The sequence below is a fragment of the Trachypithecus francoisi genome, unplaced genomic scaffold (assembly GCF_009764315.1).
Source record: "Trachypithecus francoisi isolate TF-2019V2 unplaced genomic scaffold, Tfra_2.0 Lachesis_group9, whole genome shotgun sequence".
Taxonomy (NCBI): Eukaryota; Metazoa; Chordata; class Mammalia; order Primates; family Cercopithecidae; genus Trachypithecus; species Trachypithecus francoisi.
In genome coordinates, this window is record NW_022681474.1 from 52,837,677 (window position 1) to 52,858,485 (window position 20,809).

Consider the following 20,809-nt stretch of genomic DNA (forward strand, 5'->3'; position numbering starts at 1 on the left):
AGCAGCTTCAGGCACTCCATCGTAAGGCAATATAAATGAAGGGCATAAGGTAACAATTTGGGGTGGCTATTTGGGAACAGGGCTGCTGGGTGACCCTTCTACACACAAGCTAAGGAGAAGCAGGTGCAGAAGACCACATGGCCCATCCACTTCCTCATGAGTCCTTGGACCTCAGGAGAGACCCCTATTTATATTGAATCTCTTGCTCCATGAATTATCAGAAGTAAAAGATCTCTGACCAGGCAACCATAGATGCTCCTTTAAACATCCCAGGTACCTCCCAATCTATCAATGTCCCTGAGGCTAGGGATGAGGGGAAACCCCGAGAGGCCACTGTCTCTGTCTGGGGCCATGTCCATTCTCGACATCAGCCTAGGTTGGGTTTGCAGGAACCAGTGGTGGGACAGGCCCCTGGAAGGCATGGGAAAGTCTGGGTTTCTGGAGCCTGGGATGGACACCAGAGAGTATGCAGATGGCCTAGGGGACTCTAGTGACCCTAAAAGAGGCTGAGTCCCCAGCAACCACCAGATGGTGTACTTACAGATGGGGAGTCAGTGAGATTTTGAAATGGGTGACATTAAGTTTTTCAAGATACCACTGTACCTTTAATTTATTAGCTTTCCATAAAAACACATAACATACACAATCTACAGTATAGAAAGTATAATTTACAAAAATATAAAATCTTGGTTATTTTTTAGTATTCCCACGTTACTATATGTGTTATTTCAATATGCATGTTTAAACAACCCACACTCAGCATGACTATCTCTCTGGGAAATGGTGTCAACGCCCTCCTTTTTTGTTTTAAAATAAAATATATATATTAAGAAAAAGAAACCAACATTGGTTACATGTGCATACCGTATGAATAAAAGCTCTGCAGTGAAATTTGAAAGGAAACACCCATTTACACCACGATTATCCTGTTTTCCAAAATGACTATGTGGCCCAAAGTGTTCTGAACTGAGCATTTAAACAGAGTTCTTTCCATGGGCAGGGAGCGAGTGCTCTGAGCTTTGCATAGTCTTCTTGCTCAGTCATGAGATGATGATCACATCAGCCAATGTTGTGGATATGTTTTCTTTTCAAGTCTTCAGAACAGTGGGTATGAATGATGGGCCACTTTCAGGCCAGGGCTAATTCCCAGATTCCTTCAGGGACTCAGGCTGGCATTTAAGGGGCTAGTCACTAGCAATGAAAGACCCTCAAATGATGCACTGGTGGACAGCTCTCTGGGCCCCAGTGATGTTGCCCATGAGCTCTGCTCTGTGTCTGCAGCTGCGCCACAAGTTAAGTCCTGGCTGCAGAAGGCTCTGAGAAGGCGGCTCTGCTGGGCGTGGCTTCTTTCCACCCTGGAGTGGTCTCACCGGCAGGCACAGGTGTCCACGGACATGTTGGGGTACACCTTCAGAACCACATTCCGGTTCTCATCCAGGAAGAGGACCCCGAGGGAGTTCATCTTATCGGGAACACAGCAGGGCTCTGGGATGCCAGGGACTATGCCCACAGCCCTGACAATGCTCTGGATGGTGGCATGGTTGGATGGACGAACGATCTGCAAGGCAGGAAAGGAGTAGGGTTACCTCAGCTCTGCCCTCACCCATCCACCCACCCATGCTGTCCTCACAGTCCCAGGCCATACTGCTCTGCTGTTGTTCCCCGGCTGAGGCCATAGAACAGTTCCACCTAGAGGAATGGACGAGATCTCAAGGCGGGGCACACAATTCCTCTAAAATCAGATGTATGCTGAGTCCCAGGCTGAGGTCTCCAAGAGGCCCCAGGCCTTCCTGCCCATTGGCTTCCCTGAGGCATGCTGTGTCCCCAACACGGCAGGGCCACATGGGGGCGCCTGAGTGTCACACATTCCCGCAGAGCACCAGGAAGCAGGCAGAAGCTGCCCAGAGGGAAAACACAGCGAGATGCCAGCACAGCCCTGATCTCGCAGTCTGAGGAGGGCAGGCATGCTTCCCACGAGGTCGTGCTCTTGTCACTGAAGGGAAGGCCTGGCATATGCATGGCAGTGTGACAGGCTGGACACTCACATTTCCTAGGGGCTGCTCTCCCTGCATCACCCCTTTTTTTGTCAGCTTAGCAATTTTATGGGGTATTACCTGGACTTTACTGGGAAGACACCGTGGCTTAAAATGACTGAGTAACTTGATCAAGACTCCCAGTTAGAAAGTGAGCTGGCCTGGAAAACTGTGCCCACCTCTGACAAGATGAACCAACCAGGTCATCCACTTCAGTGCATCACCAGCCAAACAGAGATTTTTATATGTAGTACAGTTGAGGAGGAAGCCCTCCTGTGTTGGGGTAGTGGGAGGGGAGCAGGGTAGGGACACCTGCATTTGCAACATTCTGGCTGGTGTCCTGGAAGATGGGGAGGCAGCAAGCCAGGTGATAAGCTAAGCACATGGCCAACCAGCTGCAAGCCTTCACGGTTCCGGACTTGCATCTGCCTGGGTCTTTGCTAGACCCTTTAAGCAGGTCCTAGGATCTAGAACTAGATGTACCATATGACCCAGCCATCCCACTACTGGGTATATACCCAAAGGATTATAAATCATGCTGCTATAAAGACACATGCACACGTATGTTTATTGCGGCACTATTCACAATAGCAAAGACTTGGAATCAACCCAAATGTCCATCTGTGACAGACTGGATTAAGAAAATGTGGCACATATACACCATGGAATATTATGCAGCCATAAAAAAGGATGAGTCTGTGTCCTTTGTAGGGACATGGATGCAGCTGGAAACCATCATTCTTAGCAAACTATCACAAGAACAGAAAACCAAACACCGCATGTTCTCACTCATAGGTGGGAACTGAACAGTGAGATCACTTGGACTCGGGAAGGGGAACACCACACACTGGGGCCTATCATGGGGAGGAGGGAGGGGGGAGGGATTGCATTGGGAGTTATACCTCATATAAATGATGAATTGAGGGGTGCTGACGAGTTGATGGGTGCAGCACACCAACATGGAACAAGTATACATATGTAACAAACCTGCACGTTATGCACATGTACCCTAGAACTTAAAGTATAATTTAAAAAAAAGCTTAAATAAAATAAAATATGAATATCCTTAAATAGGATAAAAAAAAACAAATCACAGAAGATCACATTCTCATTGTGAAAAAATGCAGCAATATAATTTTAACATCTATGTCTAGAGCTACAGCCTGCCTTTGATTTTTACTCAGCAAATGCTCTGTCAATACATGGAGATCTACTTTTTAACTAATGCATAGCATTCTGTCCAGTGGATGCCCTATAGTTTTTTTTAACTAGGCCATATTGATGGACACTTAAGCTATTTCTAATCTTTCACTATTGCAAACAATGCTGCAGCTCAGCTTTTTACAGGTGCCTTTCTGCACATGGGCAAACATTCCTCTAGAAAGCAAGAAATAAAATTGCTGGGTTGAAAAAAAAAAAAAAAAGCAGATCCTGTCTCTCTGTCAGGCACCTCCCTCCCTCTTGCACCTGCACGGTTTTGAGGAGAAGCCACTTAATTCCCAAACACATTACTGCTGCCCCATGTCTGGGTCTGGACTTCCCCAGCTGGCTGATTTATTTAAGTTCAAATTGGATTTATGCACTGACTTTCTTCTCTGGGAGGGAAAGGCATGACGTGCCCTGGGCAGAGTAACTAATCAGGAAGAAACTATGTGCTGAGTGCCCAGGGCTGACATCACAGACAGCCAGGCTGCTGCAGGGCAGGCTGCAGGAACAGGCATGGACTCAGTCACAGCCCAGGCTGGAGCGAAGGTGAGAATTGGAAAGCCTTAGGTTGGCGCAACAGACAGAACAGCCCAGTGCTGTGTGTCCTGCAGACCCCGTGCATAGTGAAGGCCTATTCCCTGTGGATTCCTGCCCTGAGCTGCAAGGAGGAGGGAGTCTACAGTGGGAGAGCCGCTGAGGCTAGCACTGTGCTGGTCACAGATCACCACACCCTAGGGTCCAGGCTGGGAACAGAAATGAGAGCCTTGGTGAGGATGGAGCTTCTGGGACCTGCCCTGTGTACAGGAAGCAGCATCTACTCAACCTCTGCAGATAGTTGCTATGTGGAGATGCGTTTCTAAAGAGATGGATTCTCCTGCTTTTCAAAAGAATGTTCTGATTTTAAAGTCCCAACTCAACCAAGTCAGTACTTCAAAAAACACAGCCAAACTCACACATATGTGGGCGGCAACTACCCTACGGGTCGCCACTTGGTGACGTATGTCTACCTATTTCCTGCCTGGAATAGATAGGAGGTACTGTTATTCCCATTTCGCAGATGGGGAAACAGAAGTCCTGCAGGCTGAGGAACTTGACGGTAGCGGCACAGCTGAGCCTTAGAATCTGACAAAAGGCCGAGAAAACCCTACCTTAGGCATGGGGAACTCACAGGCTCCCGCGCAGTAGTAAGCATCGAAAGATTTCGGTGAGATTATCCACTCATTCCAGCCGATGTCTGCGAAGTCCACCTTCAGGTACCTCCGGGAGCACACCCTTGGCTCGTCCCACTGCTTCCTCCGGGCCTTCTGCATCGTCTTCTCGTCGAAGTCCAGCACCTGCGAGGAGGCCATGAACACCTCCTGGCCCTTCTTCCTGCGGTCTTTGCGCCCTGGCCGGGGTTTCAGCGCCCGGAAGGGGCTGGGCCATAGCTGGTGCTTGTGGAAGTGCTGCGCGTGGGCGCGCGGCGGCCTCTCATCCAGCCCCGGCAGCTCGTTGTCCTGGAGGGGCCCTGTGGCCTGCGCGGCTCGGCGCACGCGGGGGTCCGCTGAGCTGTTGGGGGCTGCGTGGGGCTCGGGGTCTCCGGCAGGGAAGGGGTCATATCTCTGCAACGTCACCGCCACGCTATTGGGCTCCGAGATGGCCAGGTCGTTGGCGTAGACGAGGATGTAGGGCGCATAGGGGCTGGGCCGGGGCATCCCCAGGTCCCTCTCCTCAGAATCCAGCTGGGCGGAGAGGAGCAGCTCGCCATCCCGGCGGGCCGCCTTGACGATGGGGGAGATGTCCTTGGCCTGCCACAGGCCGCGCGGCGGGGGCGACAGGGCCATGGCCCCGCGGAGTAGCCCCTGTGTGGCCGTGTTCTGCGAGAGGCTGCGGAAGAGCAGGTGCTGGCGTGCGGGCGGGCCCAGGGGCAGCGAGCGCCCTGAAGCGTTCTTGGCCCGCGGCTTGCATAGCACCTCGAGCGCTCGGGGCCACCGAGGAGGCTCTGAGTAGAAGTGGAAAGTGGCCATAAGGATCTCTTCCGAGACCTGCATGGAAGTCAGGTTGAAGAAATACACGGCCTTCTGGTCGACCACTTCTGTGAGGGAAGGAGAGACCACAGGCTGTGAAGTTCTCGCTAGTGCTCCTGAGGGTCTCCCACCCAGGGCTGGAGGAGCAACGCCCACAGATCCACACTTTCAGGACCCTCCTGCTCCCACGTTTTGCCTCCCTCATTTCGTGTAATCCTCACATTAAACTGATGAGGGCGCCCTTTGCAATCCTCAGTGCACAGGTGAGGAATTAAGGTTGAGATTGTCAATATCCCATAGCAAACAACAACAAAAAGAAGCAACAACAAAGAAACAGGAGCAGACAGGGAGGCCCTCAGGCCTGCTGGACTCCAAAGCTGCTGTTCGCTCCCCCTGCCCTCTACTGTCTCTGCATGCACAAATGAACAAATGTCACTGACACCTTCATTAAGTGCTCAGGATGGCTTGGGTTGGGTCCAAGCCCTGCATCAAGGCAGCCCCTCCTGTATTTGCACAGCCCTCTATTTATGCCGTCAGTTTTTAAATGCAATCATTAAATACACATCACATTAAACCCAAACATTCTTCCAAAAGAGACGAAATAAACGCTCATGCTTTTTGAGCACCTCCTAAGGGAAACTGGGATAAAAAATACAGCCATTGAGGCATCTGCTCTTTGTTCTGCCTGAGGACTTTTAAGATTGTTTTAAAGAGAAAAGAGCAATATCAGGATTACACAAGGCAACTTGACTAAATCTCCAAGGTCCAGGTAAAGACCAGGAGGTCTCAACCATTACATCTGCAACTCGGTTCAAGAATGCTCCAACTCAGCCTTCCCTGGGGCTGCCGGCCACTCCTTCCTATTTGTCTGGTGGAAGCAGGTGTTCCCCAGGGCACCAGAGCAGCATAGCCGCGTCAGCAGTTCCAGGAAGCTGCCCCAACCTTGGCAGCAGCATGAGTATCATGTCAGGTTTGAATTGTCTAACGTTCTCAAATGGGCAAGTCCGCTCTAGGCTTCTGAAGAGTGGCGAGTCTTTCCTGGTGCCTCCCTAGGATGCTGCACACTAACAGGACACCAGAGAGGTCAGGCGGGCTTTCTCCTTCCCACTGCTTCATTTCCTGACAACCAAGTGTCCTTCTGCTGGGGAATGTCTGGAGAGGAGCACAGCTCCCAAGCCCGGGAAGTGTGTGTGGGGGACACTGGGCTCTCCAGGGGCGTGGATCGGGGACACACCTCTCTGACCCCTGTACCTACAGGATCTGCAGGGATTTTTTTTTTTTTTTTTTTTTTTTTTTTAGCAGAAATATTCTGCTTTCTCTTCTTTGTTTCTGTTGGGAAGAAGGCATAATTCAACTGGGATTGTTCACATACTCTTAAGGGACTATGAGCGGGAAGAAACAGAGAAGCACATCTATGGAGGGCCTGATAAATAAATGCCAGTAAAGGCTCAGGTGACACTGAAGCCATTACCTTATTTAATCCTCACAATAAACCTGCCAGGACAGTGTCGCAGCCCCTCAACATGCTCCACACATAAGCAGCAGCCCAGGGTCTATATGCACATTTGAACCTCGCTTCCCCAAGCATGTAGCCTTGACTGCATGACAATGACTTCCACATTTTAATCAGCACTCCAGGGGGCTCTGGCCATCAGGGAAGTTTGGGAAGTCAGTGGCAGCTGACAGCTCACTCTGGTGCTAGTGGCTGTGCATCTGCAGCATCTGGGGTTGACCTATGGATGGGGTGAAAGTTCACCAATAATGCTGCAACCCCACCCCCAAGCTAAGAAAATACCCTAGGAACCAAGCTCCCAGGACTCAGTGGGGCCACGCCCTGAACCTTGCTTTCCCCATCTGCCTCACAGGGACAACAGCCTCTATCTCACATAGAGGATTGTCTGGAAGATCACAGAAACAGCCTAGTGAAGTGCCAGGCACAAAGGAGGTGCCCCCAAATGTGCTTTCTGCCACTTGAGTCTGAAGGACCAAGGCTGGCAGAGCAAGCTCCCCTCCATCAACTGGGGTACCTTGCATTCACTGATCCAAATATCCGAGCTGCAACCCGGCCAACACAGCACCTTGCTTTTCTTTGATCTAGTTCAAGTCTCAACTCCTCCATTGCTCTGCTAGCAGCTTCACAGTGGGGAGGAACCTTTGAGGTTACGCAAAAGGGTATAAGCTCTACCTCCGTGTGACTTGAATGCCTCCTGCCAGAGGGAGCTCACCTCTCAGTGGGCAGCCTGCTCCGTGAAGACCCTCCCTGCTGGGGACTGCTGGGGACAAGATGGGTCACCCCCAGCACCAGTGCATGAGGGGCCACAGGCTGGTCCTCTCTCTGGATGTGCCTGCATATACGCAGTGCAGGGGGCTCCAGGCTGTGGCTCAGAGAAGGGACCTCAACCAGAAATCTCTCAGTTTAGCCAAGCCCAGGCCATAACAAAGAAGCTCTGAAGGAAAGTCATAATTTCCTTTGATGTGTGGTGGTGCCCTGTGATTCATGTCTTTTCTCTTTGCTTTCTTCTCTGTCTTCCTCCCTTCTCTGTTTTCTTCCCCTCTTTCCCCTTTTCTATACACCCTCCTTTCCTTTCTTTCTTCCTCTTCTTCTCTTTGTTTTCCTAATAAACATTTGCAAAACTCCTACTCTGGGCTAAGTTGGGCTGACCAGGGTCATAACAAAGTTGCGCAGGAGGAATTCAGCCTCTAGGGGAGACAGACTGGTAATGACAAAGATGCCCATCTTCAGTGTCTCCTCATGTCACAGTTTTATAGAGCACTGTCCAATCAAGGCCTCTGGTGTGCTGGGTGCATTCCATCACAGGTCACCCCCAAGCTCGGAGCCCTCCATTGCCCCCAAATAAAAACCCCTTACCAAGGCCTTACTTGATCTGGCCTTTCTACCTCTGCAACTTTATCTCCAATCCCCAGTCCAATCCCTCCCTTCTGCCCCTGTCACACTGGCCTTCTTGTCCTTCCAACATGTGGCTTTCGTCTCAGGACTGTGCCTCACTCTTCCTTCCACCGTCATGGTTTCCCATCCACCAGCACCACTCAACCTCTTCAGGTATCTGCTCAAATGGAACCTCCCGCAATGGGTCCCCTGGGCTCCTGTGGCTGGACAACAGCCCCATCACTCTGTCTGCCCCTGCTTCACTGGCCTTCAGAGCACTTCCTGGCATCCTGCTGTATACTGATTTATTGCTCTTATCTTCCTAAAACATAAACTCTTAACAGGACAGGGACACTGCCAGTTTTATTCACTACTGCACCACTAGACCTCAGCATAAGGCTTAGGTGACAGTTGGAGCTCAGAGATGCATGTTGAATGAGATTGTCTGTGCAAATCCTGCCCAAGTGTAGACAAGAGAAAAGTCTGTTAACTTCAGTTAACACTGGGGGTTCCTGGCGTGCTGCCCTAGAGTGCAGTAACCACAGCCTTAAGAAATCAAGAAATCCTCATTCTTTACAAAGATGCAGCTGATGACGCAAATCCAAATGGAGACAGCGGGTAGCCAGATCTTTAGCCAGACTTCCCCTTGAGCCTCATTGTTCTCATCTTTCAATTGGAACAAAATTGTTTATTAATTATGACATTCTGAGCTCCAAGTGTATGTGCTTGGTCCTATGTGGAGTGTTCTGCATGCTTGATTCATCATTTTCACCATGAGGAGAGTAGGGAGGGGTCGTTCATTCTGTGGACAAAGAGCTGAAGCTTCAGAGATGGTATGCAATTTGCCTAAAGTCACACAGCTGGCAAGGGGTGGAGTCAGGGCTTGTACCCAGCTCTGTGTGACCCCAAGCTCATGCCTTTTGATCCTCCATGTGTTCTGGATATGATCATGATCTGCCTAAGCGCTAATGGACAAAGATCACGTGCTGTGAACTGCAGCATGTTTTGCAAACAGAGGTCATTATTTTGGTATTTTTGAGTTCTGACTCCCTAAGAAGGGAAAGACTGACTTTATTTAGACAAGCTGATCTCTCAGTGGCTCTTGGGAATTCTCAGAAGTGTGACCAGGTCCACTTTGCTGGGCACTCAGCCTCCTTCCTGAGGGCAGTGGGGATGGTACTGGGGGAAGGGATGGTACTGGGGGAAGGGATGGTCCTGGAGGAAGGGACACCCAAAGGTCTGTCCAGCCCCTCTGCTGGTCAACGCTCAGGCCAAGAGCAGCCCCTCAGATGCTCTGCCCTATATAAAATGATTCCAAGACACTTTGGGCATCTGTCCCTTCACCCATTGCCCCTCAAACAGCCACCAGGGCAATCAGTGAGAATGCTGGGCTTCGATGCCGGCGCCAACAGAAGCTGGAGGAAGGGGCGGTGGGAAGGGGCGGTGGGCCAGACGGTGCTGCAGAGAAGAGCAGGGAACTAACACGGATTTAATATTTACTGCCCATTTCCATGCAGGCTCTAGGGTTGAGGTTCAACTCCTGCTTGCATTCCTTACTAGCTGTGAGGCCTCAGGCAAGTCATGGAAGCACTTTGTGCCTCAGTTTCCTCACCCATACACTGGAGAGAGTATTTGCACCTCCAAAAGTTATTGTGAGATCATCTCTGCAGAGCGCACTAACAGCACTGTGCCTGACACCCAGTAGAGGCTCAGAACAGTTGTGGCCTCAGGAGCTACTGCCACCCTCAGGGCACCACACCCTTGCTCTCTGACCTCCTGCCCAGTGGGAGGCCTCACTTCCCTTCCAGCCCCTACAGCAGGAACCTGAGAACTCTTTTGCCTCTCCCCCTCCTGCTTTTAACCAATCTCCAGGCCCTGTTTGCTCTGCTTCCTGTTTCTACACCATCATCCTGAACACAGCATCTTTCCACCCTGCGTTCAGGGCTCCAGCTCAACCACAACAGTGGTCCCAGAACTTTGTTGCCTCTTACATCACACTCATGCCTCAAAAGCAAATTGTCTATTAAAGGTGAAAGGTTAAGATCTTTACTATGTAAAGAACCTTTGCATATCAGTAGGAGAAAGAAACTCCCATACAAGGAGGTAGTTTCCACAGGAAAAATTGCAAATGGCCAGCAGGCATGGGGAAAAGCTCAAGATGACCAGTAATGAAAAAAAGTAATTTCTTTTTTTTTTTTTTTTTTGAGGCGGAGTCTCGCTCTGTCGCCCGGACTGGAGTGCAGTGGCCAGATCTCAGCTCACTGCAAGCTCCGCCTCCCAGGTTTACGCCATTCTCCTGCCTCAGCCTCCCGAGTAGCTGGGACTACAGGCGCCCGCCACCTCGCCTGGCTAGTTTTTTTTTTTTTTTTTGTATTTTTAGTAGAGATGGGGTTTCACCATGTTAGCCAGGATGGTCTCAATCTCCTGACCTTGTGATCCGCCCATCTCGGCCTCCCAAAGTGCTGGGATTACAGGCTTGAGCCACTGAGCCCGGCCGAAAAAAAGTAATTTCAAATGGAAATACCTGCAAGTTTTACCTGCATGCTGACAATATAATCCATAAAAGATATATCCATGTATATCTCACATATATATATCTCACATATATATCTCAAATATATTCATATATCCATATATATCTTACATACAAGGGCAAAACAGTGGAGATATAGATAGATAGTGCAGAGATAGATAGATAGACGGATAGATAGACAGACAGACAGATATGGCTGGAATGATTCTACCAAAATATCATACTAACAATTCTGGTTATATCTGGCTGTGATTAGGGATGACTTATGTTCTTTACTGTGATCTTCTATAATTTCCAGATTTTCCCCAATAAGCATGCATTTATTTGTAATCTCTCACTTTTTCTCCTTTATCCCTCTTTTCCCCTGCAGTCCCTCCTCTTCCTCCCTCTCTCTCCCTCTCTCCTTTCTCTCTCCCCTCTCTTCTTCTCTCTCTCCCTGGCTCCTTCCTTCTGTCCCTCATGCATGCACATTGTATATTGCCCCATTGCCTATGGGGGAACAAATTCATCATACTCATGGCTCTCCACAGCCTGCTTGCAACCTATTGGTCTGCCTCCATCTCCTGCCTTTCTCTCCTTGCGTTATCATTAAAACCAAACTCCTGGCAGTCTCTGAACACAGTGGACAGCTTCACTTCTGTAACTGGCTAAGCCCCACCTGCCCTTCAAAGTGACTGGGGCCTGGCTTACTCTGGGAAGGCTTTCCTGGTCCCACCCAGAGGCCCTGTCCCTGCCAGGTCAGTGCGCCCTTGGGCTCCTGCAGCACCCCTGCCTTCCTTCCTATATGGCACCCCCTAGACCCGCTGCCCTATTCTGCTGCTTCCTTTGATCTGCCCTGCTAGTTTACGAGCTTTTCTGGGCATCTGTGATGTTCTCTGAGCTTATAGCATCTGCCACCAAACCAAGTGTTTAGGAAATACTTGGGGAACTGAAATAAACTTGAATTTTGGCATTTTTGACTGGTGAGTATGTAGTATTATTCTCATTTTAGAGTTGAAGAAAACCAACTCAGTATCACATTGTTAGGTGACAAAGCTTACATTTAAACACAGGTCATTCAGTGGGAATTAGGGGTGGTCTAACCTTAACCCTTAGGGTCAGGCTCATAGGCTTTCTCCACCGATGCAGATTTAATAAGGAACAAAATGCACTTCAGGGAGCAATGAGGGAGGGAATGAAGGGGTGGCTGGTGTAATAACAGCAGGAGTTAATACACCATTGACACTTACATGTGTCAGGAATGGTGTAAGCACTTGACATATCTCAGTTTCCATTAAAAAAAATTATATAAGGAGGGGAGCATTATTAGCTCCATTTTAGAAGTGAAAAAAACTGAGTCATGGACAAGTTCAGTCCCTTGCCCAGATCGCAGAATTGGGATTTGGACTCCACCAGGCCAGCTCACAGCCAGCACTTGGCAGCTGAGCTGCGCTGTCCGGTGGCAGGGGAGGTATAGTTACGTACCACAGGCTGTGGGGATGGAGGCATTTGTTGTTCAGGAAGAGGTGCTGCCCCACTGAGGCAGCAGAGACCCACCACTGGGGAGCAGGCTGAGACTGGCATGTTCTCAGACCAGAGCTGAAGTTTCCCACATGGGTGACATCATCTATGAGAGAAGGGTCCCTGCCCAAACTCATACCTCCTCAGACAGGTCCCTGGATCAGGAAGCAGGCACATCTGAGGGCAGGCAAGGGGCTCGGCGTGAAATACTTAGATGAATCAAGGGAGGGGAGGATCAAGCAACCTGCCTGGGCTCCCACTGTATGCAAGGCACAAAACTTACTTAGCCCATTTAATCCTCACTTCTTCACTTCACTTTACAGGAAACTGATGCTCAGAGAGGTAAACTAACCTGTGCCACAGCACACAACTGGTAGCTGGTACAGCTGGGATTTACACCCAAATGTGCCTCAGGCTTCCAAAGAAGAGGGATGTGTCAGACACTCCAGACTACCAGAATCCTGATTTCCCAGGCTTCTCTGCTTCACCCTACCCCCCCAGACCCTGGTCATAGCTCTGATGGAAAGGACAGGGTGTGGGGAGTGACGGTGAGAACAGCAATGGCTTGGTAGATGGGAGGTGCCAACCCCTGCCACTGTGAACAACCCCTGAATCTCAGTTTCCTTATCTGTAACATGGGAATGCTGGATTTGAGACACTGTCTTCAGGTCCTTTTTGAGATTAATATCCTGAACTCCACTGCTACTTGTACTACCCCCTTTCTGTGAAAACAGAATGACACAGCGGGCATCTCCATGCCTGGCTGCAGCAAGTGGGTGGGCTGAGTGGGCAGGGCTCACTCGTGTTGCAGCAGTGACCCTGCTGGCCTTGCTTCCTCAACTACAAGGCTTCAAGGATTGAGTTAATAGAGAGGCAAGGTCAAGTTGAAACCCACAGGAATACACACAATACTTAGCATGATTCTTTGTGCTCCCAGGGGAATCCCATACATCAACAGTTAATCTGACCGGTGCTGGGCTCTGAGCTTATACATATGACCTCATTTCATCTTTCCTTCAACCCCACAGGAGAGATACTGGCAAGCCTTGTCCATTTTATCGATGAATACACTCAAGTCCATATAGCTTTAGTGATTTACCCAAGGTCATATTCATGACAGATGATTCTTAAGTGGCTAAATTTAATAATGTTCCTCCAGAAATGGACCCCATATAGTGCAAGAAAGTTATGAGTGAGGATGGAGTTAGATTCAATTGGCCTGAAGCCCAGGGCCACTGACCTGGTGAGTTTGCTAAATAGAGGAGGAGGGCATGGGGCCTCTTTGTGGCAGGTGCTCCCCAGTCCATGGTTATGAGAGACCATGGATGTTACCTTGAGTCACACAGCCAGTGACAGATGTGACCTCAGGCTGTCTAGCCCCACAGCTGGGCTTGTTTCCCTCCCCCTCAGAAGGGGAGCCTGTAGACTGCAGATTTTTCTCCTGTTGAATGGCCTCATCCTCTACAGAGCTGCAGGAGACCCCCACCCACATTTTCTGGAACATTATTCTGCAACCAGGAGTAATCACCATGACAACCAGGGTCTTCTCACCACCTCTGCAGCCCCTCTCTACCCACGGCCTGCAAAGGTTGGCAGGTTGCTGAGGCAGGAGCCTGGAAGCGCTCTCAGAGCAGGGCAGCATGGGCCTCTGCAAGTGCCCTCTGCCCAGCTCCAACCAAGGGGCAGAGGAAGTGGAAAGGTGGGACAAAGGCCAGAGACAGGCAGAGTGTTCCCACTGCCTAAGCCCCTGGGCTCTTCCTTAAACCCCTGTGGTCTGAAAGCTTCATGCCAGTGTGTGAGAGTCCTCAATCCCGGGCAGCCCAGGCCCTTCTCAGTCCACTCTGCTTCCCTGGACACAGGAACCATGGCTGCCACCAGCTAGCGGCTCCTGCTTCCTAACAGGGCCCAGTGCCTGGAACTTCTGTCAGGGCTGCCTATGTTCACCGACTGTGCCCTCCTCATTTGCAAAGTACCCACATAATTGACCCTATCACAGGGATACTCCCCTGGCCCATGTCCCCTCTTCCACTCTGTGCTTAGAGCCTTGTGTATGGGGTAGTCGGTGTCCAGCAATGTGGGAGCACCCCAGGGGCAGGACCTCTGTGCCACCCTGTGCCACTCTTGGTGCCCTACTGGAGGTTCAGGGTCTGGCATGGAGAGATCAGTGAATTATTAGTGAAAGAATGAATGAACCATCCACCCGTTGACTAGAAGAGGAAAAGTAGAGGTGCACGGGTGAGGAGACAGAAAAGTGAGGAAGGTGGAGAATTAGGAGAAGGGGTCCTGGGGCACCCTCTACTTACCCAGCCTGGCCCTGAAGCTGCGGACCGTGTTGCCCCCTCCCGGCCGCGCGCCCCGCCGGCTGTACTTCTCATAGAGCCTGTTCATGTGGACAGCGACCATGTCCTGGGCGCCGGGGCCCAGCGTGGCGGCCGCGTCCCCAGGGGGCCGCTGGGGATCCCTGTCCCCCTGCAGGCTGTCTGCGGCCGCGGGCAGTGCGGACCAGGCGGGAGCCCTGTGGCTGCCGGCCGCGTCCCGGAGCAGCAGCAGAAACAGCGGCAGTAGCGACAGCAGTTGGGGTCCGGGGCCCTGGCTGGTCCGAGTGGGGACACGAGCCATGGCGTGGTGAGGGCAGCAAAGGGCCAAAGTCCAGGAGGAGGAAGGCGAGCGCGGGCGCACCGGAGGTTGCGGACTGACCTCGCGGCAGTAGGGCGCGCCGGGAGAGCCCTGGCAGCAAGGCGCTGGATACCGGGTTCCGCGCGGGGCGAGGGGCTTAGCGGAACAGGCAGCCGGGCGCGTGGTCCGTGGGTACCGGCGGCCCGAGCCCCCGGACAGCGATCACGGCCGTCCGGAGCAGCGCAGAGCCAAACCGAGCCCCAGTCGGCGCGCTGCCTCGGCGGACTCGCGCCGCGAAAGTTTGCAGCCCACTGCGCACCCGGCCCGGCGGGTTCGAGGGGCGGGGCGGGACGGGGCGGGGCGGCCGGCGGCGCCCTAGAGGGGACCCGGCTGCGGGCCCCGGACCTCTGGGGCTGCCGCAGACACTGCCGTCCCCGGCCCGGCTGCGGTGTGCGTGCTCCCGTCCGTGTGTGGCAGCGTGCGCGCGCCGGGTTGTGCGCCCGCGAGTGTGGGGGGCGTGGGCGTGGGCGAGCGCGCTCCCCGCTCCCCTGTCGAGAGCCGGAGACCCAGCCCCGCAGTCGGCTCCTGTGTGTCGGCGCCGCAGCCTGGCCTGGCTGCGAGGGGGGCTGGGCAGCAGTTGGAGGGGCCCTGCCTGCTGGGTTGCCCCTGCAATGGCATGCGATGGCTATGTGATTGCAAGATGACAGCTCCCCTGTGAGGACCAGAGAGGGGATACACGTGCGCCCAGTTGCCTCGGAGTCAGCGTATGTCCAAAATGTGAGAGTGTGGGGAACAGATATCCTCTCTGGACTGACTCCGTAAAGAGAAGCCCTCACCCCAAAGCTCATGCCACCCAAGGGAACTGGAACAAGATCCTGATTAAAATTCAGAATTAGCTGATTAACCAGCCCTTTATTTGGCAACAGTAATTCCAGTTGTTGAAGAAACACATCAAAGGCCCTTATTAATCTTTGGACATGTAGCCTTCAGGATTGCAGGGATAAGACGTGCTTTCAATTTGCCTTTAAAAACATTTCCAAAGCATCAGAGCAGGAGGAGAGAAAGCCGTGGCTTTCTTAAGAAGGGTTCCCAGTGAAGTGAGGGTGTAGTGAGTCCCTGGCCCACTGCCCCTCAACTTAACCCTGGGGCAGAAGGTCCTGATCTTTGTCTTGCCTCTAGCAGGATTTCTTCTGCATTGATAGAATTCAAGGGCTCCTATAAACTTGATGGTGAAAAAAAATACGTGTTTATTTTCATTAACTGTAACTGAAACTTATCATTAACTAATGTTATAAATGCAAGCAACCAACCACAGTGGTATTAGTGACTTTTTCACCAATAGGCACCATCCACAGATATTTTCATATCACGTGAGAGTGGTTGCAGATTTATCAACGTATCATGTTTGCTCATTACGACTTCAGGTAGGCCTACTGCTAGTCAACAAAAAGGAATATAGTTACTATGTTGCAAAACTGTTTTTAAATGTTTTTGATAACTATATTCTAATGTAATTTCTTCCTTTGTAACTCTGCATATTTAATTTTATACATTTAAAAATATTCTTTTAAGAAGGGGTTCACTGGCTTCCCTAGACTTAGAAAGGGGCCCAAGACCCACCTAAAAAGTTTAAGGACCCTTGAGAGGGAAGGAAAGGACCACGTCAAGCCCATGTTCTTCCAGAAAGCTCCCAAATACAGTCTATGCTACATTTCTTTTTTTTTTTTTTTTTTTTGAGACGGAGTCTCGCTCTGTCACCCAGGCTGGAGTGCAGTGGCCGGATCTCAGCTCACTGCAAGCTCCACCTCCCGGGTTTACGCCATTCTCCTGCCTCAGCCTCCCGAGTAGCTGGGACTACAGGCGCCAACCACCTCGCCCGACTAGCTTTTTGTATTTTTTAGTAGAGACGGGGTTTCACCGTGTTAGCCAGGATGATCTCGAACTCCTGACCTCGTGATCTGCCCATCTCGGCCTCCCAAAGTGCTGGGATTACAGGCTTGAGCCACCGCGCCCGGCCCCCATATGCTACATTTCAAAGGACTATTTGCAAACTTGTGAACAGGCTGTTCCCTCTACTTGGTAACTTTGGGCTCTGTGAGCCAAAATAGTTACTTTTCTTGGAGGGCTCACAATGCAATAATTGAAAAATTGCTGGAAAAAGCTGCTGTTGGTGTGTAAAACACGACCCATTTGTAATTTTTTAAAATCTTGCAGTGTCAAATTAGAGGCCATCCTATTAAGAGCTTCTGAACTTCAGACTTGTAGCTTTTGGAAAACCAGAGAAAAGCATTTTATTTATTTTGAAAACTACATCACAGTGTGTTCACCTTCCCATTAGGATAACTCCCGTTTGTTCTGAACCAGTTTTCAAAAATGGTTTGCCTGGAGGTGAGATGATCGGGTCTCAGCCTGGGACTTAGTGAATCTCTCCTTATAAATGATCAGACCATCTTTCAGTGGTCCCTTCCCCCACTCCCACCCCCACTTCCCTCCTTCTCCATGTGCCCCTCACTTCCCCTCTGTCCTCTTCTCCCCTTCCCCCCCAGAATGCCTGTGACCTGCACCGGCTGGGGGTAACCTCTCCTCATGGGTAGTTTTGTCTCTGCTGGGGCCATACACAATCGAGGCCTGTGAAAAGGAGGGTGAGTCCGCAGGAGGCCCGCACAAGCTGGGCTATTCGGAATCGGTGTCCATTAAAGCCTTCTGGCTCTCCTTAACTCATTCCCGCTCCATTCAAGCCAGCCTGAGGGTCAGGCTTTAGCCAGCACTAAAACCTGTAGGGTACAGATTCTCTGACATTGTTGGGAAAGAATTAAGGCATCAGCCAGGGACGGCTAATATTTCTTGCCTCATTTTATTGCCGAACAGCGGGACTATAAAGTCTTGAACACGAGCACTGTGGCCCCCTTTCATGTAGCCGAGATGATGGGATAAAAATGTGTTTGGTGAAGCAATTCAGATTACCACTGGGTCACATCCTCGCTGGCTCTCAGCACGGCCCTTGAAACAGCATCACTGTGACAAGAAACAATCTCTGTGCAATTTCAGCTCATGCAGAACAGTTTTTCTAGTGTGGAAATGAGGCTAATTGTGGAGCTTGCCCACGAGAATGTTTTGTTTTTAATAGCTCAGGCCACAGCTCAAAATAAGAGTTGAGATGGCAGATTGTGGAGACAAGTCCTCAGATCTGTGATTTCTGACAGCTTCCTGCAAAATTATCGTGGTTCTGGGAGTTCCGTACACTGCAATTACCAGGGGTGCTGAAGCCTTGAACTTGCTGATTGAAGTGAATAGTGTTCTCTCCAGACAGATGAGAAGTAGTTTTGGGGCCCTCAGTCCTCTAGGCCTCCTTGCTGTGCACTCTGGGATAGCAGGGTTTTCTTCAGCTCAGAAAGTCGTGAGCAAGGAGTGAAGAGACTCCATAGTTATGAAGGTCTGCACCAAAGTAAGGAAGTAAAACAAACCCTGGGTACTTTTGAAAAGCAAGCTCGTTTGGTTTCATCAAGAATCTCTCCCCAAATAAATGTTCCCAAGTGATTGTTTAATGATATTGTCCAGTTAATTTGTAGCAGAGCTAGTGTGTGATTCTAACTAGCTCTGTAACCCTGGGGCAGCCCCATTGCCTCTGTGGAATCCTGGGAGCCTCTTCTTTAAGTGAGAAGTCTGGCCTCCAGGCTCTGCTGCAGCTCCTGTACTCTCCTCCTGGTTCTGTGGCCCCATGTTAACACGTTCTTGGAAGTGAGGGGGTTCCCATGACCCTGTGGAGTCAATTGGGACTAGATTCATGTCCCTGTTTTCGCTGCTACTTAGCTGTGTGATGTTAAGCAAGTTACTTGCCTTCTCTGGATGTCAGTTTTTTCGACTCTAAGATGGGGACAAGAGCAGGCTAGTAGGAGGATTCTTGGCCAGATTTTAAAGTGAGATGATACTAATTAAATTGCATTGATCATTGGGATTAGTCTTTTCATTTACTGTGTGTTTGAAAGAAGTTGTAGCACATTTAAAGTGGACCCAGACTGGCAGATTTGGTGAGAGGTTCAAGCCTGGCTGTTCTCTGCAGAGAATTTACTCTGTAGAGGAAATTCGTTTCTTAGTGCACAGTGCCAGCAACTAAAAAAAAAGAAAAAAAAAAAAAGGAAAGGGAATGTTTCCTTGATGAGGAAGTCATAGACCTCTACTAAGGAACTGTTATGCTGTTATTGTCTGTGTCTACGGATTCTTGTCCAAAGATTGGGAGGATGATTCACAGCTCTTCATCTAGATTTTCAAAGCTCCTGGCTCTTAAGGACAAAAGAAATGCAAGTGAGTCCCTGTTCCCGTTGGGGAATGAGCTGTGGGGCGCTAGAGACAGGAACCCCAGGGCCTCCCCAGGCCGCCGGGCCAGAGCGTAATAAATCTGTGAAATAACAAGCACAAAGGACTTTATAATCAATGACAGATTTTATTTTTGCTCTGGCAAAATCCATCCGTGGAGTTAACATTTTATAGGGAAATAACTACCCACTTTGTGACTCCTCCTCAGCCCATATTCTCTTTCTTAAAGTTGGGAAAAGCTCAGAGAATCAAAGTCAGCTCCTCTGAGAACCGTGGCAAGAGAAAGCATGACTTCCCCTGGGCGGGGACCCAACTCTCCCGTTACTTCCTAGGGTGGTGGGGGCCATTCATTTCTGTTTTGCTAAAATACCCGTGACATGTGAATAAACTAGGATTACAGAACATTGTCTCAGTCAGTAATCTGAGCCGGCATGGGCTCTGGTTTGATGAAATATGGTGCTCTCTGAGCAAACATGGGAATTGGTATTACTTCTCGTTAAAGCTGAACAGTGGAGCTATTTAGAACTGACGCATGAATGCAGCACTGTGGGGAGTGACAATTTGAAGGGAACCGATTTGGGGGAGGAGGGCAGTGGTGTGTGTGTGTGTGTGTGTGTGTGTGTGTGTGTGTGTGTGTGAGAGAGAGAGAGAGAGAGAGAGAGAGAGAGAGAGAGAGAGGAGAGAGCCAGCTAGTTAAGAGGAGTCTATGGGAGAGGCAGCCAAGGGGACACTTTGAAAATTAGGACCCCTTTGTAGCTTCACAGTCTCCTTATCAGCCCCAAATAATCTTGCTCAAAACCTTTGACTACTCTCCTTTATGGGATGGATAAAGCCTTCTGTCCTTGTCCTGGCATTTAAGCCCTAACCATCTGGCCTCTCTGTCCTAGTGGAGTCTTTCCCCAGCCTCTGTTCCTGTGCGTCCTCTCCTGTCCCAGAATTTACAGCAACTTCATTCCTTGAGTTCTCATCCCAGGTCCCTCCCCATGGCTTTAAGGTGGCTGTAGCTAATTCCCCTATCGCCAGCACCCAGGCATTCATGGCCTCAGCTGCCAAGACTTCTGTCTGCTGAGGGCTCACAGTGGAGCCCTTCCTCAGGAAGGTCGACAGGAGCAGCCTCACTCAAGTTATCTCACACTCCAGGGACAGCCAAACCCAGTGACTAGGTGCAGGGGCCTGGAAAGCACCATAGGGCCACCTGGCTCCTAGGCTGTCTATACCACTGTGTCATTTAGCTTCTCCCGCCGGTTATCCCGGTCCCTCCACTCCCTTATTGGTGTGGTCCCCCTAGCACTCTCCCATACACTTCTGCACTCAAATTTCTATCTCAGAGTCCCAACCCTGAGTTACCCTACCTGAGATAGTTCATGCCAGGAGTGATCTAAGGAAGTGGGCTGTAAGGTGGTATCTGAGGCACTCATCATCTGACATTCAGTGGCAATGAGGACTCTGCGGCTGCTGTAACTGGAGTACCCATAGCCTGATGCTGTGGTGGTGAGCTGGAGGGGTCACTTTCTTAGGGGTTAGATTGGTTCAGGGGAAGGAATAATTCTGAAGACAGTGGGATTGTCAAGTGCCATGGATGCATTGGAGATAGACAATAAAAGGTTGAGAGCAATGAAACACTAATTCAAGGCAGAGTGAGAACTGGAGGATTATGACACCATATAAAGAAACCCTCAATTCTTACAGCCAGTCCTGCTGAGGACCGGGCTCA

General features: G+C 50.5%; 1 protein-coding gene across 1 annotated transcript; it reads right to left on the reverse strand.

Moving 5' to 3' along the window:
- Positions 1–576: 576 nt before the first annotated feature.
- GDF10 (growth differentiation factor 10) lies at positions 577–15,285 on the reverse strand. The gene is made up of 3 exons (XM_033209110.1): positions 14,469–15,285; positions 4,388–5,313; positions 577–1,558 (listed from the first exon to the last, which is right to left on the reverse strand). Exons 1-3 carry the CDS (start codon positions 14,782–14,784, stop codon positions 1,367–1,369), a joined length of 1,434 nt encoding a protein of 477 aa, XP_033065001.1. The 5' UTR covers positions 14,785–15,285; the 3' UTR covers positions 577–1,366.
- Between the last annotated feature and the right edge of the window lie 5,524 nt (positions 15,286–20,809).